Raw genomic sequence first — 25,141 nt, forward strand, 5'->3', positions numbered from 1 at the left:
CGTATGAGAGCTCGTTTTACGGTCGGTCGCGAGCGGCCCGCTACTTGTGCCGTATCGAGCGATTTGTGTCCTCCGCACATCCTCAGTCGCAATAACAGCGTGTTAGCGTTGTTCGCTAATCGGCCGAGCGTTGAGCAAGGGCGGGCCTCGCGGGAGGCCGTCGCAAATCTCCGCGCCCGGCTAATGGGGGCCCGATGGGAGGAACACTCGCGTGGCGCTGCGTGGCGTGCGGTCGCGCCCACGCCGTCCAGGGGACGCCTAAAAGCTGCCACAAATCAGGCGCGCTCCTGCGGCCCGAGACCGCGCAAAGGCGGAGGCCAGGCCGCGGCCGGCCCGCTCGTGTAAATACAGGGTGGCGCCTACGTTTCTTGCTGGTCTCGGACAACACCCTAGACATTCATTCATAATAAATGGAATCTAACAGCCCTAATCGCTAATAAACGAGCACTGTTAGCATTCTTCCCTCTCCTGGCTAGTATGGTGGTAGGCACGTCCTTTGGAAGATGGACTGCGCGCCTAAATATCGCAGCCGGTGCATTACGAATAAAGTGCGAGGACCTGCACAGTATTAGGGCGTTGATCCACGGTTCAACCAGACAACACGCTGCTTCCGTACGGCACCTGTAGTTTCAATTACACCGCACAGTTGCAGGGTGTGCTTAATTCCATTCACCAAATTGCAACATACCTGCGTATATACTAGAAATGCTTCGTCCAAATTACTTGGCCAACCAATGTTTCTATAGATTCTACAGTAGTCACATCAGAGTATTGGTATACCGTTATTGTAGTTATACTCCTGGCATGGTCCGCGCTTGTTACGTGAGGTTCCATTTCTCGTTCCAAAAATCGTACTTCCTGTAAATCAGTCTCGACCCTGTTAAAAACTTTTTTCTGTTGTATCTGATTATACCCTGAAGCGCCAAAGAAACCGTTATAGGCATGTGTATTCAAATACAGAGATACGTAAACAGACAGAATACGGCGCTGTGGTCTGCAATGCCCATATAAGACAACGAGTGTCTGGCGTAATTGTTAGATCGATTACTGCTCGTACAATGGCAGGTTATCAAGTTTTAAGTGAGTTTGAAAGTGGTTTTGTAGTCGGCGCACGAGCGATGGCACACAGCAGCTCCGAGGTAGCGATGAAGTGGGGATTTTCCCGTACGACTATTTCACGAGTGTACCGTGAATATCAGGAATACTGTAAAAAATCAAATCTCCGACATCGCTGCGGCGGGAAAAAGATCCTGCAAGAACGGGACCAACGACGACTGAAGAGAATAGTTCAACGTGACAGAAGTGCAACCCTTTCCGCAAATTGCTGCAGATTTCAGTGCTGGGACATCTGTAAGTGTCAGCGTCCGAACCATTCAACGAAACATCGTCAATATGGATTTCCGGGGCCGGAGGCCCACTCATGTACGCTTCATGACTGCACGATACAAAGCTTCACGCCCTGCCTGGACCCGTCAACACCGATACTGGACTGTTCAAAAAATGGTTCAATATGGTTCAAATGGTTCTGAGCACTATGGGACTTAACATCTCTGGTCATCAGTTCCCTAGTACTTAGAACTACTTAAACCTAACTAACCTAAGGGCATCACACACATTCATGCCCGAGGCAGGATTCGAACCTGCGACCGTAGCAGTCGCGCGGTTCCGGACTGTGCGCCTAGAACCGCTAGACCACCGCGGCCGTCCAAAAAATGGTTCAAATGGCTCTGAGCACTATAGGACTTAACATCTGATGTCATCAGTCCCCCAACACTTAGAACTACCTAAACCTACCTAACCAATGGACATCACAACATCTATGCCCGAGGCAGGATTCGAACCTGCGACCGAAGCGACTGAAGCGCCTAGAACCGCTCGGCCACAACGGCTGGCCATTGGACTGTTGATAACTGAAAACACGTTGCCTGTTTGGACGAGCCTCGTTTCAAATTGTATCGAGTGGCTGGAAGTGTGCGGGTATGGAGACAACCTCATGAATCTGTGGACCCTGCATTTCAGCAAGGGACTGTTCAAGCTGGTGGAGGCTCTGTAATGGTGTGGAATGTGTACAACTGAAGTGATATGGGACTCCTGACACGTAAGCATCCTGTCTGATAGTCTGCATCCATTAATTCTGACTGGCTTGGACAATTCCAGCAGGACAATGCAACACCCCAAACGCCCAGAATTGCTACAGAGTCGCTGTAAGGACACTCTTCTGAGTTTAAACACTTCCGCTGGCCATCAAACGCCCGAGAGATGAACATTACTGAGGATATCTGGGATGCCTTGCAACGTGCTGCTCAGAAGAGATCTCTACCCCCTCGTATAATTATGGATTTATGGACAGCCCTGCAGGATTCATGGTGTCAGTTCCCTCCAACACAACTTCAGACCTTTGTGGAGCGTTTGCCACGTCGTGTTGCCGTACTTCTCCGTGCTCGCGGGGGCCCTACGCGATATTAGGCAGGTGTACCAGTTTCTTTGGCTCTTCAGTGTTACTTGACACTTTACAGTAACGCCTCCATGTAAAGGTAAAAGCAGGGCGGCTGTGCCGTGCTGGACCTATCAGAGCAGGAACATAGCTGAAAATGTTTTCCGCGAGTCTTCTAAAAGACAGCGTGCATTGTATCGTATTTAAGCCAAACTTAAAATGCCGCCAATAATAAAAGTTTGTTGTTTCCGGACTCTTATCCGGAACAAGTGTTTTTTAAAGCCCCATTGCACTTAAGGGCGTGCATTTATTATTAAGAATTTTATGAAGCAGTTATGAACAGCGTACAATCACTGGTGAGGGATACCTGGTAATAAACTCGCTATTTTAACCCGCGTTTAAGTATTAGGTACGTATAGAACAAAGTAAAGACCACCGCTTGTGCTACAAAGAGGTGAACCAACCCGGATTGGTGAAGTTGCTATTTTAACTTCTATTGCTTGAATGTTAAATTTTGGTGGGTGAAATTATATTTTTTATTACGACTTCATTTCCGGTTCTCGTGTCTTTTTAACGCCCGATGGTCTAGTACATCGTCCAATTCCGGTGGATTTTAAGCCATTTTCTCCGCATCCGTTTAGACAAACAAATTCGACTATTGGACTCACAAGGTTCTCCAATTTATATTAAAAAATCTTGTAGGAATGCCTTCATGAGACGTAACATTCCCCCGCCATTTCCCACCTAGGGCGATGTCATGGTGACAGAATCGTAAAGTGGTTCCAAGTAACAGTAGCAAATCCAAGAAGTGCGATCGCTGGTGACATGCGGATCACGCAGAGACGAGAACAAAGAAAAGAGAAAAAAAAATGGAAGAAGAAGAAGGAGGGGGAGAAGAGGAAGAAGACACTGTAGTGCCTGCTGTGTGTATACATGGTCGTAATCGACTTGAGTAAAAGTGCACAACATATTTTCACTTGTTGTGTGGGCGCAACAATAGGACGGAAATGACTACGTGGGAAAAGAGCCCATTGCTTGCCGTGCTGCGACGGCCAGGCCTACAGAAGCCAGGCGTCGCTGCGTTGCGTTCTCGTTACTACGCTTGTAAAATACGTGAGAGATACTAAGGCACGAGCACTGGTGACGCACCACTGCGTGTTACCCGCCATCAATACTAATGCTGGAGTTTATGCTTCAGTTAGCTTATATTTCTAGTTTTGACCTGGATTATTACTAGACTTTCGCAGAAGTCTACGAAAATCTGCATTTCCTTTATGTGCCCATTTAATTACTGGAGAATATCTTGGAATGGGCCCGATGTTCTGCCTGGTCATTATATATTTATTAGTGGTCACGTTGATTGTTAATTTATTTCTGAGACACTGCTCCCCTTTAACTACATCCTACTCAAATGTTGTTAGGAAAATTGTCAAGCCTTTTCAATATCACTTCACTTTCGGCGTCATGTTTTTACTGTGAACACAACGCTCAGCGCCTCAACACAGAGGGCCAGCACAGTGAAGTGCTGCCTGTGTGATGATGTAAGGGATGCAAAATTTTCTGCAGTACTGTTTGTGAAGATTGTACCACCATCAACTAGGACACATGTTTGCAACGGAATTTATTCCGCATATTAAGGACATGACAATACACAAATGATTAAATTTACAGAATTGTACATGGAAACGTCGTGCGCGAGAATTTGGTACGATGTGAAGTCGCCATGCGGTGTACTCCACACACTCATCCCTGTCGCAGCAGCGGGCTCTGTGTGAGTCGTAATGTTGTGGTACGACAAACCCGTTACCCGAAACCAATTATTCCGACCCCTGCACATGCTTACGTTGTGACCTTTGACGTTGACGAGGCATACCGTCACTTGCTTGCGCGTTACCACTCACAATGAAGAGCCAAAGGAACTGGTACACGTGCCTAATATTGTGTAGGGGCCCAGCGAGCACACAGAAGTGCCACAACACGACGTGGCATGGACTCGACTGATGCCTGAAGTAGTGCTGTAGGGAACTGACACCATGAATCCTGCAGGGCTGTCCATAAATCCGTAAGTGTACGGGGGGGTGGAGATCTCTTCTGAATAGCACGTTGCAATCCTCAATAATGTTCATGTCTGGGGAGTTTGGTGGCCAGTGAAAGTGTTTAAACTCGTAAGAGTGTCCCTGGAGGAACTCTGTAGCAATGCTGGACGTGTGGAGTGTCGCATTGTCATGCTGGAATTGCCCAAGTCCCCTGGAGTGCACAACGGACGTGAATAGATGACTACGTTCGTGTCTCCTGTCAGAGTCGTATTTAGACCTATCAGGAGTCCAATATCACTCCAACTGTACACGTTCCACGCCATTACAGAGCCTCCAGCAGCTTGGACAGTCCCCTGCTGACATGCAGGGTCCATGGATTCATGAGGTTGCCTCCATACCTGTCGCCAGCCGGGGTGGCCGAGCGGTTCTAGGCGCTACAGTCTGGAACCGCGTGACCGCTACGGTCGCAGGTTAGAATCCTGCCTCGGGCATGGATGTGTGTGATGTCCTTAGGTTAGTTAGGTTTAAGTAGTTCTAAGTTCTAGGGGACTGATGACCTCAGATGTTAAGTCCCATAATGCTCAGAGCCATTTGAGCCATTTTTTTGGTCCTGTTCTTGCAGGATGTGTTTCCGGCCGCAGTGATGTCCCGGATTTGACGTTTTACCGGATTCCTGGCATTAATGGTACACTCGTGAAATGATCGTAAGGGAAAGTTCCCACTTCATCGCTACCTCGGAGATGCTGTGTCCTATTGCTCTTGCGCCGACTATAACACCACGTTCAGACTCACTTAAATCTTGATAAGCTGCCATTGTATCAATAGTAACCGATATAACAGTTGCACAAGACACTGGCTGTCTTATGTAGGCGTTGCCGACCGCAGAGCCATATTCTGCCTGTTTACATTTCTCTGTATTTCAATACTCATGCCTGTACCAGTTTCTTTGGCGCTTCAGTGTGTATTGCCGTTATTCGCCTTTAACGTGACCTAGCAACAGACTAGGGGACTAGCAGTGTAGACAGTAATGCAGACGCGCAACAGACCTAGGTGTGCTGCAGCGCGAGTGCAGGGCCTGTGCCTGTGGTTAGCGGTGCAGCGCGCCGGTGTGGGCCGTTCAGGGACCGGGCTCGGCCGTGCCGCGCAGGCGCACCTGCCCATTTCCATACGAAATAAGACGTAGCCCGTAATTTGGCAGCCGCCTCCGCAATTAGCGGGGCATTACCGCCCCTAAACGCGCCGCCATCGCTCGATCCCCAGCCCCGCCCACACTGGTCCCGCTTGCCGTCAGGTCCTTTCGTCTCGGATACACTGTGTAAACATTCGAATTCAATAATGATGACCATTTTCGCAGCATACCATCGCCGTCGGATTTTACCTACTGCAGTCTGATTATGCGCACAGATAAAACGATTTTCTGCGCAGCAAAATTCGTGGAAGGATCCAGCGACGATCGAACGTGTGCCGTAGCCCTCCCTCTCCATTGGAAGCTGCAGAAAATAAAAATATGTCCTCCCTTGGAAATTTTTAACGGCATAAGCTAATTTCAGTTTGCGTACTGTGGAGTCCTGCTGCTTAACAGCTTCGTCGAAAGGCTGCTTCAGATCCAGTCTGGGACAACATACCGCCGTACGTCAGACGTATTGCGAGTGCGAACCCCTTGCAGCAGCCACCTGGGACTAGTTATCGGCTACAGCTTGTTCACTTTGCCCACGCTGTCTGTGGATGTAAGCCTCAGAGAAATAGGATAGGACCACTTCGGTTTTCCGTGCACATAAACCATCTGTCGGATAGTGTGGGCCAATAAGTGTTGAGTTGCTGTAGTGGATCTGAAGGTGACACGAGTTATACATGGTGCGATAAAAGCCAGCTGGCTGTATATGTGGATGAATATAATTTAACACGGATACTTAACACAAACATTTCTATATTTTTTAAACACAGTATTAATGAGAGGCTGCTTGACTCAGTCATGTAGTCTTATCATCAGGAAAAGACGTAACATTGTCATTTGGACTTCAATTTATTGGAAGAGTTCTGCGGAAAATGTGGCGCTCATGTAAAGATGAGCACGTACAAAGTGCTTGTGTGAGCTGCACTTGAGTACTGCTAGCGTAGAATCGTTGTGTACGAACTCTACGGTGGCAGGTGAAGCTGGCTGTGATATGCTAGAATGCAATATAGTTGCACCCAGTGCATGGCTGCAGTGGTGTGGTGGCAGGTATTGGACGGTGTTCCATCGTGGAAACATTTCTAGTCACTAAGTCCTTTATTCCTAGCAATTACAGAGGTGGTATCAGAGCCAGAGAGGCGGCCAACAGCTTCCGTCACGTAGGCGGCAGTGGTCGGCGAAGACTGCAGGCATCATCAGCATTGTGCCAGGAGCACGGCACGTGGGCCGTTGATGACGACTGACGGCAGGTGCTGCAACCAGCACAGAAGTGGAGGCCATGATGCAAAGTGATGGCAGCTACCAGCAGTGGACAGTGGAAAGCGACCACAGTCAGCAGGAAGCACACCAGGCAGGCGGCGTCAAATTGTGGCCTCTGGCATGGCTGATGATGATGCCTCATGCCCGCAATGGTTGGGTGACAGCAACAGCGACGAACAGCGAGAGAGCGCCTGCTCGGGTGGTGGTGGCTGGGCAGCTAGATGGCCCTGACGGGAAGGTGCCCGTCAGTGGATGGTAGTCACTCAGCAAGTGTCCGACGGTATGAAGGCGCCAAGTAGATAGCACAGCATGCAGTCTCAGCTCAGGCAGTCGCATGCAATTAATAGCGGCAGAGTCTGACAGTGGCAGTTTGCTAGTTCATTTCAGACAGCGAGCAGAAATGGACATCTTCTCGTGACCATTGGCTGGTCTCATATGCTTAACTAAGCATAGGTAGCGCAGCTGAGACTGAGTCTAAATTAGTTGCTACATATGCCTTTCAGATGTGCTGGACAGCATCTTCTGCAATGTCAATGTAATGAAGACATCCTCTTGAATACAGGATATTTGTTGTTGTGCCACAGCACCTAGTTATCGAGGTGACTTGCAACAGACTCCTTATGACGTCGTTCTGCTGTATAGACACAGAAGCCATGTGCTTCGCCAGGTGAAGTGTGATGCAACAGTATGGGCTTTGGGATTTTCACCATGTTGAAGGTAGGAAGGAAAGTTAGGTTTTAACATTTCGTCGAACCGAGGACATTAGAAACGGAGCGCAAGCTTGGATTGTTTCAAGGAAATTTGCTTTGCCCTTTCAAAGGAGTCGTCCTGATATTTGCTTGGAGTGATTCTGGGGAATCACGGAAAACCTAAATCAGGATGGTCGGATGCTGATTTGAACCATCATCTTTCCGAATGTGAGACCAGTGTGCTAACCATTGCGCTTCCTCGCTTGGTTCCACCAGGTAAAGGCACGACGTTGAAGTAATTCAAGTGTGTACTGCTGGGTTTGCCAGTTGGTCGGTTCGATCAGTACGAGAATGTTATCGGAATACTCCAAGAATAGATAGGAATCCATAGATAGGATGACACAATCTTCTCAGTAAACACTATTGAGGAAGTTTGGATAACCAGCATTTGCGACATACTGCAGAATGATTGGACTGCCTGCAACGTTCATGTCGCGTAAGGACTGAGAGAACAATCAAGGGAGATTTATCGTGGTACAGTAGACCCTCCAACATTCACTGTTCAGTGGCTTGTGGGGTATGAAAGCATATCGGACAAAAAACTGCTGACCCCCTGGACAAATTACGCTAATATTGTGTAACGCCGCCTCAAGCCTCAACGACGAAGAGAGACCACAAGTTTCTTTAGGTATGCCACATTCATCTGAAACAACTCATTGATGATTATTAGGTGCCGTAGAGCTACCAAACTGCAACTATGTTGACTGTTACAATTCACCCACTGTTCTAAATACTTCCGGACATTTTCTGTGATATTAAGTTTGGGTCATTTAGCGAGCTAGTCGGGTTTTAACAGAGTGCCTGACTGTTTTTAAAACCAGGGACGTATGCGTGCAACCCTGTGAACACGATTGTGACATTTTAGAGGACAAGACTGTCCACAGCATACTCATCACGAAGATACAGAACGAAGGGCAATACTTCGTTACTGAGAATGTAGAAATAATCCAAGCCGTTCATGTTCACTGGAACTTTTTGCAGCCAATGTTCTTAACCGTGCACGTGACTGCGAGTGGCACATCGTTTGTTGTAGACTCTTTGGACAGTCCACGTTTACACACCAACAAATCGGCCAACCTTAGTCACAATGTTGTCTTGGGCAGGTGGTGAAACAATGTGCTGATTCCACACGATAGCATTAGCATTTGACGTGGTGCCCCCCCCCCCCCCCCCCCCCTTGCACAGTAGGTTATCCTCGATGGCGAGTGTTCATCAGAGACAAGTGTAGCGTCAGGAGCGCCCCAGGGTAGTGTGACAGAACAGATGTTGTTCTCTGTATACATAAATGATTTGGTGGACAGGGTGGCCAGCAATCTGCTGTTGTTTGTAGTTGATGCCGTCGTGTACGGAAAGATGTCGAAGTTGAGTGACTATAGGAAGATACAAGACGACTTAGGCAAAATTTCCAATTGGTGTGATGAATGGCAGCTAGCCTTAAATGAGGAAAAATGTAAGTTAATGCGGATGAGTAGGAAGATCGAACTTGTAATGTTCGGATGCAATATTCCAGGTGTACTGCTTGACACAGTTACGTCGTTTAAATGCGTTGCAAAGCGATATGAGATGGAACGAGCATGGGAGAACTGTGGTAGGGAGGGCGAATGGTCGACTTCGGTTTATTGGGAGAATTTTAGGAAGAGAGGTTCACCTGTAAAGGAGACCGCATATAGGATGCTGATGCGACCTATTTTTGAGTACTGCTCGAGTGTTTGGGATCCGTACCGGGTAGAATTAAAGGAAGACGTCGAGGCAATTCAGAGATGGGCTGCTGGATTTTTTACCGGTAGGTTCGAACAACACGTGTTACGGGAATGCTTCGGGAAGTCAAATGGGAATCCCTGGAGGCAAGGCGACGTTCTTTTCGAGAAACACTGTTGAGAAAATTTAGAGAGCCGGCATTTGAAGCTGACTGCCGAACGATTCTACTGCCGCCAGAGTACATTCCGCGTGGCCACGTAGATAAGATACGAAAAATTAGGGCTTATACGGAGGCATATAGATAGTAGTTTTTCCCTGGCTGTTTTTGTGAGTGGAATAGGAAAGGAAATGACCAGCGGTGGTGCAGGGTACTATCTGTCACGCACCGTGAGGTAGCTTGCGGAATGTCTGTGCAGATGTAGAAGCGACTGCCACATGCGTGCCATGTCACTGGCATCGCCTACGTTAGCAGTGGAGGGTAACGTGATCATGTGGTACCTATTCTACACCACCTACAGCGTTCCAGAGCGACCAACGTGCGCTTTTTAAAGGGGTGACTGATTTGTCGCCTCCCGAGAAGATCGTTGAACAGATTCCTGTGGCCCATCAACTGTCGAAAGGTTTCGTTGCCTCATCAGAAGAGTTGGTAGGGATCGGCTATAGCACACACGCCTGAGTTTTCCACGCGACCTCCATTTATTCGATCACGGGAACGTGCCGCCATGAAACGTGAGTGTTTGTGGGAGAGGGGCCAGCAGTAGCTGGCCGGCCTCGCCCCCAGCCGTCACGTGATGGGATGTGATGTAGGGTGCGAGGCGCGGCTGATGGATGTCCGTAATGAGGGGCGGCGGGCCGTCAGCGCCGCTTGTTAATCACCAGTGGAGGCGCTGTTTTTGTGGCCCGGCGCGTCACTCAATCTGCGGGCAGTCCGGGCCCGCCTGTATAATACGGATAGCCGCAGCAGACAGTGGTTGCTTCCCACGGCCACAGGGCAGCTGTTCCGTACCAGCTGCGTGCGGCACACGCTGCAGCTTACTGCTGCGGCATGGGGAGGTGTACAGGGGCCGGCACGGAGTCCTGAACCCATCTTCAGCTGTGTTTCCTGACAGGTTAAGACTCTGTGCCAGACGAAGTTTTGGCGGGAAATACTTTCCTGCATTAGCAATACAGACACAAGTCAGAATCCTGGTGTCATAGTCCCTGACAGTCTGCAGAGTGGAAGAGGGTTTCCGGTCGGACTGTGGAAGCTTGAGGCCTTGCTACGTAGCTCAAAAACGCGAAAGATGAGGGTTCAAATTCGAGTCGTGAGAACAGTTTCCGTAGACAGAAATAGCAGACGCTGCTCAAGGGGAAAAAGGGAAAAAATAGGTGAAAAGACTGCTAGAAAGAGTAGGCTGCTGTTGGTGACGGGCGCTCGTAGCTGCAAGTACAATTGACAGTGCTGTTTATATCACTGCGCTGCGCCCATTTGCTTTCGAGCTGTAAGCCGTAGGAGTGAACAGTTGACCGCCAAATCTCACAATTAAGAAGTTTCAAGAACAACGCTTGTATGTAGAGTTTTTCTACAAATTTACGGAGAAGACTCTGTGATTGATACGCAGGTGTTCTCTCTTGAAGCAAGCACGCATGTATCGGTCAAGCGCCAGGGAGCATATTATGTTCTTACATGTGAAAGGCAGTGTGCCTCACAAGATCGTTCTGTGTGATCAAATAGAGAAAAACTGTACTAAAGGGTTTTGAGAAATTTGCCCAATATTGGCGCACTGACAGATCTCGACCAAAGGAAAAATTTGCTCGTGAATAGTGCATCCAGACATCGCAACACTTCGCGCGAGTTGATTCTGGTGCACAGCTATGCGGTAAAACGTCGCACAGAAGCTGCGCCCCAGCCTCCTCGTTTTCAAATGTTCAAATGTGTGTGAAATCTTATGGGACTTAACTGCTAAGGTCATCAGTCCCAAAGCTTACACACTACTTAACCCAAATTATCCTAAGGACAAACACACACACCCATGCCAGAGGGAGGACTCGAACCTCCACCGAGACCAGCCGCACAGTCCATGACTGCAGCGCCTAGACCGCTCGGCTAATCCCGCGCGGCCTTCCTCGATTTCCCGACTTGCCCCGGCAACTTCCGCTTGTTCTCCATACTCAAAAAGACGTTTTAATGAGATTTCCAACAAAACATTTTGTGCGCGTATTTTTCTGACTATGAGTTTTCTTATTTGAACATCACCCTATGAACAGTCACTTTCAGACTTACAGAGAATTCTGCGTAACAGTCCATGAAAATTTACTGGTAGTTCAATTCGAGCGTCTCCGATGCGCATATAAAATGCAGTTCTAGATAAAGTTGGGTTAAAACTAATTATTTGTTACTCAGATCTCATGGTGAAACATTTTCTTGGCGACAGAGTTCACTGTTGTCTCGTTTTTCGTTGTGTACTGAGTCATGCATGTGTAAATTTCCTTAAGAGAAACTGATTCACAAGCTTCTCCATCTGCTGGCTCCAGAAACTAGTAAAAACTTAGCTCGCTTGCTCCGCAACGCCATGACCCCTGCGTTCACCCGAGGTAGGACGGTATTAGTGGGCTGCTGTCTGTACGTGACGGCGACGTCCCAATCACGGCAGCCTGCTTCCCGATCTTCTTTTTCGGCCCCTTCCTTCATTTCGTCCGTGCGTCGCTCAAGACCAGTTGCAACGCGATACACGAACGCCGAGTTCGCGGCAGCGGGCAATCGACGTGATTAATCGACCACGTTATTAAGCAGCGAGTCACGTCTATCTAATCGCGGAACGAAGAACTTAATTTATCCCGGCCACAGAAGCAATTAGCACAGCAATTCTTTATGTCACCGGGGAAACGCCAAGTCTTCATAAATCAGCCCATCCCTGCCGACGCCGCACGCGCCCACAAACCACCCTTACGAGAGCGAGGCCAGCGTCCGCGCCATTGTCCGCGTCTTCGCCGCCGAATCCGAAAGCGGTCATTTTTTGTGCGGACTCGCTCTTCCACAATGCGACGCAGTAAATTAGGCAGCCAATGACAGCCCCCGTTTGTCGCCGCGGAAGAATTCATTGCCCCCGCCGGCCGGGGTGCGGCCAAATGGCCCCGTAATGAGTCGCGCTGCCGGTCGCTCCGGAGCCCCCGAGCTCGAGGTGTCGAGGTGCGGCTGCAGGAAAAAAAGGAAAACTCGAGAGGCGCGCAGGTGTATGGAAAATGACATACGGCCACGCGGAAAAGAATGGCGCTAACGAAACCTTTACCCCTCAGTTCCCACCTCTCTTCGTACTGTCGAAAGTTTGAAGTAAGGGAGCTGGCCCATAGCAGCAACTCGAGGCAATGGAAAAAGAACATCCCCATTCTCTTAAAGTTTCTCACCGTTTACTTACAGAATGCTACGCCATTGCGGTACACGACCAATATGCTTTGGTACCAGAGTGCACCTAGATGCCAGGGATACAGTTACAGGTGTGTACTGAGTAGCGAAGTAACGGGGGTGATTTTATCGGATCCAAAGGTAGAGGTCGTAGGCTGCGAGGGTGGTCATCAGAGGTGGTATCTATTAGTAATTTCTGAACAACAACAACAACAACAACGCTGTGGCCGGCCGCGGTGGTCTAGCGGTTCTAGGCGCGCAGTCCGGAACCGCGCGACTGCTACGGTCGCAGGTTCGAATTCTGCCTCGGGCATGGATGTGTGTGATGTCCTTAGGTTAGTTAGGTTTAAGTAGTTCTAAGTTCTAGGGGACTGATGACCACAGTAGTTAAGTCCCATAGTGCTCAGAGCCATTTGAACCATTTGAACAACGCTGTGTAAAAGTTGAAAGACTTTACTTTATCGATTTTTAGATAATTCTTGCGGTGTAGGACGCCTTCGCACGAAAACTCGGTCCCCATTTACAAGTTGATTCCGTAATGATGCTGCAAACTTTCAGGAATGATGGAAAAGGACAAATGCATCAATTTGTGGTAAGGGGCCCTGGTCTCGAAACGATCGAGTCGAAACTAGATGCCAGGCATTCAGTTACAGGTGTGTACTGAGTAGCGAAGTAACGGGGGTGATTTTATCAGATCCGAAGGTAGAGGACGTAGGCTGCGAGGGTGGTCATCAGAGGTGGTATCCATTAGTTATTTCTGAACAACAACAACAACAACGCTGTGTAAAAGTTGAAAGACTTTTACTTTATCAATTTTTAGATAATTCTTGCGGTGTAGGACGTCTTCGCACGGAAACTCGGTCTCCATTTACAAGTTGATTCCATAATGATGCTGTAAACTTTCAGGAATGATGGAAAAGGACAAATGCATCAATCTGTGGTAAGGGGCCCTTGTCTTGAAACGATCGAGTCGAAAGTTATAAGCATAAATCCTTCTGATATCTCTGAGAGTGGGATGGATGTACTGGAACTATTGTTGCTAAGATTTTAGATCAGGCAACTTTCAGAGGTGGTAGTATGGACCAAAACTAGAAAATAATGTCCAGAAAACGTGGGCTCTAAACTGCATATCTGAGGAGCTATGAGCATTTGTTCGTTGTCTCTACTGCGGAACGCATCTCTTGCGGTGCACAAGTGCCCGTAGCTGTTAAGGTATGCATTCTAGAGCCCATGTTTACTTGAGAATATTCCTTGTTTTGGTCCTTACTACCAACTCTGAATGTCACCTACCCTACAGTCTGAGCAACAATAGTACCGGTACGTGCATTCCACTGTCAGAGGTATCAGAACGATTTTAGCTTTCAACATCCGACTCGGTCTATCTGGACCAGATCCGTAACCACAGATTGATACATTTAACCTTCTCCACCTTTCCTGAAAGTCTGTAACATCATCACGGAATCACTCTGTATATGGAAGAAACAATTTGTCTAACGGTTTAAATGCCCTGCTGTCGTAGTTAAAACTGACTGCGACGAATAAGACAAAACAGCGCATTTTCACAACACAACACAGCGTTTTCTTTCTTGCAGTCAGTTTCAGCAGAAAACCTGCAAATCGTTCTGCTACCTCTGACAGTGGACTATATTTACCCCTTCTGTTGTTTATAAGATCGTTGGGTAGGCTGCTCTCAGAGGTTATAGTATATGACAAAACAAGAAAAACTCTAGTAAACACGGGCTCAAAAATGAACATCTTAACAGCTATGAGTATTTGTTCATCTTCCCTGCTATGAAACACATCTCTTCTACTGAACAAATGCCCATAGCTATTAAGGTGTGCATTCGAAGAGCCCATACTTACTGGAATTTTTTTCATGTATTGGTCCCTAGTAATACCTCCAAAAATGTAGACACCGAAGAGCTTACAGTAGAAGACATGTGTTTCACAGTATTCAAAAGAAAGAACTAGTCACCGCTGTTAAGGTATACATTTTAGAACCCATTTTTACTAGACTCTTTTGTCTTGTTTTGGTCCATACTATCACTTGTGAAAGTTGCGTACCCTAGTCTTAGCAACATCAGTACCGATACACGTCTTCCACTGTCAGAGGTATCAGAACGATTTTCGCATATAACTTTCGAGTCGGTCGTTTCCAGACCAGGGTACCTAATCGATACATTTACACTTCTTCATCAGTCCTGAAAGTTTGTTACACCGCCACGGAATCACTCTATATGCCTGTATACTTGTATTATTTTAACTCGAAATAAGTCACTTGCAAGTGATTGGGAAACGGGCGAAGAGGTGCTTATAAAGGGTGTACATAAATTCCGGGAAGACATTGTACAGATATCATACATATATCATTTTGAAGATTTTTTTTTTTTCATGTATACCGCCACAGCGTAGTTTGGTAATTTGCCGATAGTCAGCGCTAGTCGCAAACACGGCGAGTTACGGTGGGGAGAGAGCTTCCTGTGTGTTGGAGTTCGACAAAAACACCAGATCTCACTCCGTGTGACTTTTTTTCTGTGGGGTCACATTAAAGATCTGGTGTATGTATCGCCTCTACCACGTGATGTAGCAGAGCTCCGGGAGAGAATACGAGGAGCGACTGCCACAGTCGACGATGCCATGCTGGGACGAGTATGGCAAGAATTCGATTACCGTATTGACGTCTGCCGGGTCACTCATGGTTCACATATCGAATGTTTGTAAATAAAAAGCTTTCAGAGTTTCTCTTCAAAACGCAATATGTATGACATCTGTACAATGTTTCGTTCTTGTGCAACAAATAATTAAAAGTGTTCCCGTACATAGAGAACGGATAGCGACTGGACACAATTGCCTAAAAACTCGATATTGTGCCATTAAACCATCATCGATAACTAACTTGAATTGGTCAGCTGTCATACCGTACATCTAGGTGCACCCACCATTTCAAATCAGGACGATCACACTTCTAGATGTGGGGAAGGAGAATGTCTAACACACCTGAGAAGAATTCTAAGAAATACTGTAATTCACCACTTGCAGAACCAAAGCTGCCCGTATCTTCAGTATGTCAATCGGGCTAGGACCACAAGTGTGACTAACGGAAGTAATAAAATATTAAGAGAATAGTCACGCGATTCGTCACCTTTGTGTAGGCAGCGCTACAGCCACCACCGGGAGCCTTCCAGTAGAAATTTTGCTTTTAAAATTCAGAGGCAAAAGTTTCCAAGACGCATCGAGAAATAATTATTTTGCCTCATACTTGTTACATATTGATCTATACGGCACATTTAGAGACAGTCTGTCTTGTACGGATGGTTGCGGACAGACCTTGACCCGTAACACCATTTACGGTAAGAGTAGTATGGTGGGTGGGCGGGGGTGATGGAGGTATTTTAGTGGTATCCTTCGTAATAAGGGACAGGTTGTCACACTGTGTGGGCGGTCTTCTCACGTCCTGTTTTCCAACACGTCGTTGCCAGCGTGTCCTCGCTCTGCCCACGCAGCAGATAAGCTGCCCCGGCTTATCTGCAACTGCGACAATTACGCCTCGACGTAATTAGCTGCGCGCAAATGTATTTGGCTTCGCACTGCTTCCTGAATGTGTAGAGCCACCTCGTCTCACGCCGACCTACGACCGGACTGCTGCAGCCGGGGAACGTCACGTACGCTGGCGACGTTTGCTTCTCTCCAATTCTTACTTCTGTACTTCCTAATGCCCCTCTTACTGGTACTTGAACCTTACTGTGCTCATATTTGTTGAAATAATCACCGAGGCAGTCCTCTGCGGTAAACAGAAAAAAGAAGATCCAACTGGTTTCTGAATCCAAGCACTCTTGAAGATGATTCCCTGAAGTTTCCTCCTGAGTCTGTTCGTACCCTGCTGGATTCTACGTGTCTCTTAATATCAGTGCCTTAGGTCTTCAGAGTAACTGGGTATTCAAAATTAATTTAAAAACTTCATATGTTTCAGCTAAAGTGTCAGACTTGCAATCTGTGGGAAACACAAAATTCAGGCTGAACAGTTTGCAATGATCCAGCACTCATCATGAACGCTCTCGTGAATTTCTATGTATTGTATACCGTAGTTAGGAAAAAATTAGGGAGTAAATAACGTTTAAGTCACACCAAGTCTCTCCCTACTCTTGAAGAGAAGACTGCGCAAAATACAATGTGACTCAACCCTTTAGGGTCTAAATTGTGAGGATGGTACGGATCTTAAACTGAGCTTATTGAGATGAGTAACCAATGCTGGGAAATGAACAAATAATTTCCTATGCAAATGACCAACTTGCACCATAGCAGTTGTTCAGAGTGAAGGCCGCGAGTCTCCGTGCTTGCGTTCCAACATAATTGAAATGAACCATATGTACCAAATCATTTCGCCCCAGTTGTTTGCGCACATTGTTTATGATGTAACGGTGTAACTGATGCCCCATCATTAACCTCCACATTGTTTGCTACGAAGTGTTGACGGGTGCTTATTGGTGAATTTTCTCTCGTAAGATCAAACAACATCTCCTCAAATCCTGCTGCACGAACAGTTATCTGTTGCCAAGCATGGGGAGTTCTCTGCGGTTTGAAGGGGTCAGTTTCTAGCAAGTTGTTCTGTCGATACATCCTTTTGCAACTCACATTAAACGCGTGCCTGTAAGTTACTATTACATCTAACGCTCCATCTTCGTCACCTCTCCTGGTTCTTAACAGACGTGGATATGTCGCAATCGATTGTGTATTTTTTTCACGGTTGCTTCACCAACGTCGATAAGAAGTTATTTGTTAGCTAAGAAGGATGAGCTGTCTACAAACTCGTGCCTCACAAGCGTTGCTCCTTCAGAACATATTGAGTTCCCACTGTTTACTACTCATCAAACATATTAATGTTGCCGTATTATAATAGCTAGATGCTACACATAGTTAACTGCGAAATAGCAGTTCTTATGAGATTTGTCCACATTATTTTGCTGTCAGCAAGTAACGTTCATTAAAGAACATCGTCTAAACATCATGAGCCGCGCTTGAAATGTTTATTTACAAAACCGGTATTCGGGTGTATAATCCATCGTCAGTGGAGGAACAAACAACTATATGTAGATAAATTTCTACAATATGACAACTGAACACATAACAAAAAATGTTAGGTCGTCGTCTAAGACGTAACTTCGTTTCAGATACCACTGACGATGGATTATACACCCGAATACCTGTTTACCAAATAAACATTACAAGTGCAGCTCATGATGTTTAGAAGCTCTCCTTTAATAAATATCTTATAGCTGCGGAGCACAACACTTTCAGAAATTTAAAGTAACGTTCAGGTACCTTCGAATAGTTTCCTTTGTTCTTATTTTTAGTAAAATTTGACATTTGCTAACAATAAGAGAAAAGATGTTGCTAATTGAAGGCGCAACACTGCTGAAAATTATTCGAATCCAGAGTCATCTTGCATTATCAAATGTTGTTCAAATGTGTGTGAAATCGTATGGGAGTTAACTGCTAAGGTCATCAGTCACCAAGCTTACACACTACTTAACCTAAATTACCCTAATGACAAACACACACACTAATGCCTGAGGGAGGACTCGTACCTCCGCCGGAACAAGCCGCAGAGTCCATGACTGCAGCGCCTAGACCGCTCGGCTAATCCCGCGCGCTTTGCATTATCAATTGTAGGGACAACAGCGGCAAACGGCGAAACAAGGCGAGATTCGCGACAAACTGCTTCGGAGTCACTTGCTACTAGCCAGTATTCATTACATGTCCTGGCTTTCTTCCGCTGTTATATTGGTAAGTATATCTGAGTTGCGGGATGCTGACACGGTCTGAGAGAATAATTTTTTTGGAGGGGGTGGGGGAGGGAGCGAGCAGCTGCCCAGTCTCCTCCCTCTCACTGGTTGCGCCTTTGATTCTCACTTCTGTTTAATTTGGTTCAAAATGGTTCAAATGGCTCTGAGCACTATGGGACTTAACATCTGGGGTCATCAGTCCCCTAGACTTAGAATTATTTAAACCTAACTAACCTAAGTACGTCATACACATCCATGCCCGAGGCAGGATTCGAACCTGCGACCGAAGCAGCAACGCGGTTCCGGACTGAAGCGCCTAGAACTGCTCGTCCACAACGGCCGGCGTTTAATTTGGCCCTCAGGAGTTGGGACACACTGTGTAAAGAAGAACGGCGATCCTACACAGTAAGCTGCCATTTCTTTCGCGTCCAGAAGCCGGCGGCGGCGTTGACATGAGACTGGCGAAGCGGCCATTCTGCGACAACGGGCGCCGCTGTGTGGACAAACGTGATGGGAGTGAACTGCAGGCGGCGGTCGTGAAGCGGGCCGGGCACGCGGTGGCGGCTCCGAGAGACGAGAACACGACCTGCAACTTGTCCGGGCGCCGCGTATTTATGGGATAACTGGCGAAATCGTGAAGCCGTCACCGGCCAACAGGTTTGCAGCACGTCACTGGAGAATGCCGGACGCATTATGCAACGGCGGCGGCAGCGGCTGCTGCACGCCGTACACGCGTGCTCGCTGCAAATTGCTGACCCAGACCTGTCCGTGTTCCCGCATGTAGAGCGAACCAGCGCTCGCTCCGGCCCTCGAACAAAGTCTGCCCCGGTCGTCCTCCGCAACTGCAGCGCCGCGTGACTAATAATGCAGACGCTCTGTCCGGTGTCCTCAACGGTTTCTTTAGGTGAACATCCACGACCGCCGTATTCCTATCCAGCGTAATTTTCTCTGATCAGACGTTTTTAAAATTGGCGCCGCCACAGGTTGACTAACGAAACACAGAAACATTTTCTTGGGCCTATATTCTAAGATAAAGTGTAGTAGAAACGTTAAGAAGATAAATCAATTGTTCCTGTGTGTGTGTGTGTGTGTGTGTGTGTGTGTGTGACGGGGGGCGGGGGAAGGGGAGGGGGCAGAAGAACACCGAACACGTAGAACGCATCATACATCGCCATCCTGCAGTACGAATTACTCGCTGTTTCTCATCAAAGCCCGCGACTACACGTACATCGACATCCACATACATATCAGTACCTATACACAGGTCTAAAGCTATCCTGTGATAAAAGTCATCACACTGACAAATATGTGTATCCGTATATGCAAATACTTAACTTCATGTAAATTTTTGCAGCTGAAACGTAATTTAACATCATCACGTAAAAAAAAAAAAAAATCTCGCGAGGTGCGAGTATGACTCGCTCACCAAACTTAAGTATGTATGCAGACAGTTTACCCATTCTGGAAATCGAGGGTTTCGATGATGTTATCAGCATTGATACTGGCGAGGTATCGGTCTTAGGGATTCTAAGACATTCGAGAATGTTTAATTCAATATCGAAGTCAGGTAACAAACGATAAAAGAAAAATATTTTCGTGTGATGTAGTTGCAAATTAACAATTTATGATTTTTTTTCCCTTTAGTTAAACTGTGAAAACTATCCTCTTGCTGAATTTCACGACTTTAGGTCAACGCGACATACCCTGCGGTCGCTTATGACTAAGTTTCTGAATTTCAAAATGTGTGACGGAAATGGCAGTATCTTTTGACTGCACTGACTTAGTAGTTTCACTTTCTTACACAGACAAGGGTCTGTAGACCTCAACTTGTGATATAAATTGCAACTTGATAAGTCTCCTGTTCCCGAGAAAAACGAATTTGAACAGTCGGACGGACAGACAGACAGACACACAGATGGACAACAAAGTAATCCTGTAAGGGTGCCGGTTTTTACCAATTGAGGTACTGAACCATAAAATGCAAGTAAACTGTTTATTATTTCGAAACCGCCAGAACTCTTAATACATTTATCCCACTGTGAGAAAAGCTTTCATGGAAAAATGGTTGCGGTTGCCTGCGGAACCGTGACTGTACCCACGCGTGAGCCTCTTAAGGGCTCTAAAAGTATGCAAATCGCATGGGAGAAATTTTGGAGGTTTGTGGTAAGTTCCTATGGCACCAAACTGCTGAGGTCATCGGCCCATGGACTTACACACTACTTAATCCAACTTACACACACCCCACACCCATGCCCGAGGGAGGACTGGAATCGCCGACGGGAGTGAAAGGGGGGGGGGGGGGGGCGAAACGTGTCAAGGCGCTAAGACCACGCGGCTACCCACCGCACGGCTATGGGGAGAGATCTGGACTGTATGGACAATAGATGGTTCAAATGGCTCTGAGCACTATGGGACTTAACTTCTGAGATCATCAGTCGCCTAGAACCTAGAACTACGTAAACCTAACTAACCTAAGGACATCACACACATCCATGCCCGAGGCAGGATTCGAACCTGGGACCGTAGCGGTCGCGCGGTTCCAGACTGTAGCGCCTACAACCCCTCGGCCACTTCGGCCGGCGGACAATAGATATGGACTTCCCTGCGAAACTTGTGCAGCGTAGTCGACACAATCTTAACAACATGTCGGCCCGTCGATTTACTTCGGACGATGAAGTGCATGTCTGGGTATAATCGTGGTTCCGTAGGCAACAGCAAACATTTTTCCATGAAGTCGTTAATCGTCTTATCTCACAGTGACACGAATGTATTAACAGTTACGGCCATTGATTTTGAAATAATAAACAGTTACGTACTTTTTTCCTCATCTGTTTCCTTTTTATTTGACTACTTCTTATACATTAATACCTATTGTGACCCCGTTGAATGTGGTTGATGAGTTGTGTACGGTAATGGTGCACGCGGGACTGGTGGTGACGGGTCTGCTGGCCCTGTCGTGTTGCAGGCAAGAAGTGGCGCAGCCTGACGCCGCAGGACCGCCGGCCGTTCGTGGAGGAGGCGGAGCGGCTGCGCGTCATCCACATGCAGGAGCACCCCAACTACAAGTACCGGCCGCGGCGCCGCAAGCACAACAAGCGCGGCGGGCCCTCGCCGTCCGGGGGCGGCGGCGGCGGCGGCGCGGGGGCGGGCCAGGGGGCGGCTGGGGGCGGCGGCGCAGGCGCGGCCTCCCCGGCGGCGCGCAGGCACGGCGCCGCCACACCCAAGCTGCCGGCGGCGGGCTACGGCGGCGCCGTGCCGGCCTACGGCCAGTACCCGCAGTACGGGGGCGGCGGGGGCGGCCAGCAGGCGTTCGCCAAGGCGCCGCTCTACGGGTCGCCCTACACGCCGCTCATGCACACCCCGGAGGCGTCGCCCAACGCCTCGCCAGAGCCCTCCGAGTCGCTGCGCCTGGCGCCCAGGATGGCCAGCGCCGCCTCGCCGCTGCTTCAGTCGCACGGACAGGTCTGTGTCCGACTCGCGAGTCTACCAGTAGCTCTAACACACACTGTAGCGGCGAATGCGGCCAAATTCACCGTGCTCTTTCAGTAAGGTCTACCAGCTGAACTGCTCGGAAACGTCGTCGAACTACACATCGTATCTCTGCATATCACCCTCCTTAAACGCACTTACCTGCGAATTTCTCAACTTATTTCGTGAGCAAACACCTTCCATCGAACTATCCTTTCTGTTATCGCATATCTCTCCCTGACTGACGACGTTCGTGAAACGTTTTGAGAAAAAATGGCACTCTTCCTTCCATCTACTCCAAAATCTGATCATTTGCGGTTTCAGTCGAAACTGCTTGCACACATTTTTATCTTCCTCAGTTTGAACACAGCTTTGACGCAGTTCTCCACGGCAGTCTAACATGGGCATCTCTCTTCATTTCTGCATAAGTATTGTAACCTGCACCCCTTTGAATCTGCTTACTCACCATTATAGGACTGACGATTCATTCTTGCCTCGGATCTGTACCTTCGATGATAGTATCTTATAGTCCGGTTGCACCACAATTTCTTTTTCCCCCATTTCGATTCAGTTCTACCTCATTAATTATTCGATCTAGCCATTTAATCTTCAGCATTTTTGTGTAATACCTCATTTCGAAAGCTTCTATTCTCTTCTTGTCTGAAATATTTGTAGTTCATTCTTCATTTTTATCAAGGATACACTCCAGACTTTCACAAAAGATTTCCTAACGCTTATACACTGAAGCGCCAACAAATCTTCCAAACCCTGAGCACGCACTGGCTGAGTTAAAATGTGGCTAACAAATCTTCAAGTTTTAATCGTTTCTTCCTTAACTTTAATTTGCTGACAAATATTTCCATCATTATGTTTGCTAAAATGTCAGTCACTCCAATATAATACTAACTTTATTTACAAGAAAACGTTCAGCACACCATCCAAAGAACGCACAGCATCAGTATTGGCAGAGTGTTTCAGGAAGAACGTATCAACTCGCAACAGTCTGCTCAGAATAGCAGGTCAACTGGGTGGGGTAACAATGGAGCTCTACGAAGTTCGTAGAATTACACTTCTTTTGTTGCCCTCTATTCATGCAGAAAGGTTACCTATCCGCGTCTTCCTCTTCACATTCGGAGGCAACCGCCGTGTCGTAGGTTCAGGGTTGACATTTTCTGTGGGAGTCATCCTACTCCACTCCTCAGTTGGTGAAAATCGTGGGAAGATTTTGAGTAAATTAATGCCTGTTTTTTCTTCAATCTACTGCAGAAGTTATTTTATGCTGCATTTGGAACTTTTTGGACAAACCCCAGCAACTCGCGAGGCGTTGTTGACATCTGATCACTCACACGGGAATGAGGAGGCGCCATTCGTTCACTATAGTCGCTCCCCTGTTTCTGGACCTATGCTGCATTGAGAACTCATTCGTCTGGCCTTCCGTAGGTGCCGTTTTGTGGACACTATCAAATGCCTCCACCATCCTCCCAATCACGCTTGGTACAGTAAATTTTCAAGGGACTATTTGCTAAGCGATGTATTGATGTGTGTGGCTTGTCATGAGCGCTTGCTTTATTTCCGTGAGATTTGTGCGGCAGGCAGCAATAGTTCCTCGTCTTCCTACATGTCTCAGCAGTGCTGGAAGAAATGTCTTTGCTGACGTACCCGAGCAGAGGCCAAGTGTAGAGTTGCTTCCTGCCTAGTCTTTTACACAGTGCAGCGGAATCGACATCACTGCTCACCGCGCCTCTGACTTATTAACGCAGGGCGACAGCTTAGAAATTTCTTTTTGTCCCGTCCCCGGACTGAAGCGGGCTTATTTCATTTCAATACCAAAGAGGATTTACTCTGTTTGGCATCTCTATACGATGTTCGTTTGAAAAGTGAAGTTTATCGGGCAGCCCTCTGTAAGTACCCTATGTTCAGTAAGTGTTAGATATTTGGTTCTGACTGTCAGCAGGGCGTAGGTGGAGGTGGCGACCTACCTAGGTGCGACATGTCTGCAGTAGCTAGAAGTTATACCTACTGTGAAGTGAGACGTCTGATTCCATTTCTTTTTGTGTCCTCTCCACATACTGTCGTGATGCATTATCTTCGTACTATCACATCTCTTGGAAGATGGTGCGACACTTCGCTGGTTAACATTATGCTGGCGATGGAAGGAAGATTGGTTGTAACGTCGTTAGAGAGGAGCACCATCTTGGATTGAACGAGGTTGTAGTGGGAAGCACGCTGTGGCTTTTTAAAGAAACTACCACAGCAGTCGCCTTAAGCGATGTAGGGAAACTGCGGAAACCGAAGTGCAGACGGCTGGACGGTTGTATGAGCCTCAACTCTCCCGAACGCGAGCCGCACGTTGCTCGACATGCCAGTTATGGCAAAATCAAATCAAAGCAGACAGCAGACCATCCTCCAGTATTACAACAGTGGGACATTAATTTTATTATAGCTATAAAGAACGCATTACAATGTTGCCGTATAGTGAGACAGTCAAATTAGTCCTCATATTAGGTTAAAGTTTTTAACACATACAAATGCCTGAAATTTGTGGAAGTAATAGAAAACTTTGTGAAATTGCTAACTAGTTAATTGCTAAAATAATTCTACTTCTTATTGTTGGTTTACTGCGAGCTCTAGAGAAACTTTGGGTGTTGTGATTACCAGATTATATTAAAATATTTACTGTAGCTGATGTATCTGTACACAGTCGCTAGTAAAACTGTATTAGCAATTTATAAGTTACTTTTATATGCAGTTTGTATGTATACAGTATTGTAACTAACATCCCACTGCTAAACATGACTAAATACATAAAGTAGCTACAAAAAGCACACATATAAAATAACTAACCATAGAAATCACACAAACATTGAATTAGTTGGTAAAACTGCCGAAAACAAACATTAATAACAAACTAACCTCAATAACAGGGTGGAAAAATTTGTAAAGTATAATGACAGTGCGTGTTAATGAAATTCGCTGCTTGTAAATGTAAATCTACACTTATTTCAGTTCAATGAAGAAGTTTCTTTAAAAAAAACCGAAGCACATCTCGCGTTGGAAAATATAAGAGGCATTTATTCAGCTGCATACAGATCTAACGTCGAGAACGTTACTATAGAGTCTCTGATGTACGTGCGGGATTGTTATAATTAAAATGAAGCTA

At 47.1% G+C, this 25,141-nt stretch overlaps 1 protein-coding gene across 1 annotated transcript in view; it reads left to right on the plus strand.

The window, feature by feature from the left end:
* Positions 1-25,141, plus strand: part of LOC124803148 (putative transcription factor SOX-15) — a 258,832-nt gene that overhangs the window by 205,159 nt on the left and 28,532 nt on the right. The window contains exon 2 of the mRNA XM_047264329.1: positions 21,479-21,975. Within this exon, the coding sequence (XP_047120285.1) occupies positions 21,479-21,975 (497 nt within the window). The remainder of the gene's footprint in view (positions 1-21,478; positions 21,976-25,141) is intronic.

This window comes from Schistocerca piceifrons, chromosome 6 (assembly GCF_021461385.2).
Source record: "Schistocerca piceifrons isolate TAMUIC-IGC-003096 chromosome 6, iqSchPice1.1, whole genome shotgun sequence".
In the NCBI taxonomy this organism is placed as follows: domain Eukaryota; kingdom Metazoa; phylum Arthropoda; class Insecta; order Orthoptera; family Acrididae; genus Schistocerca; species Schistocerca piceifrons.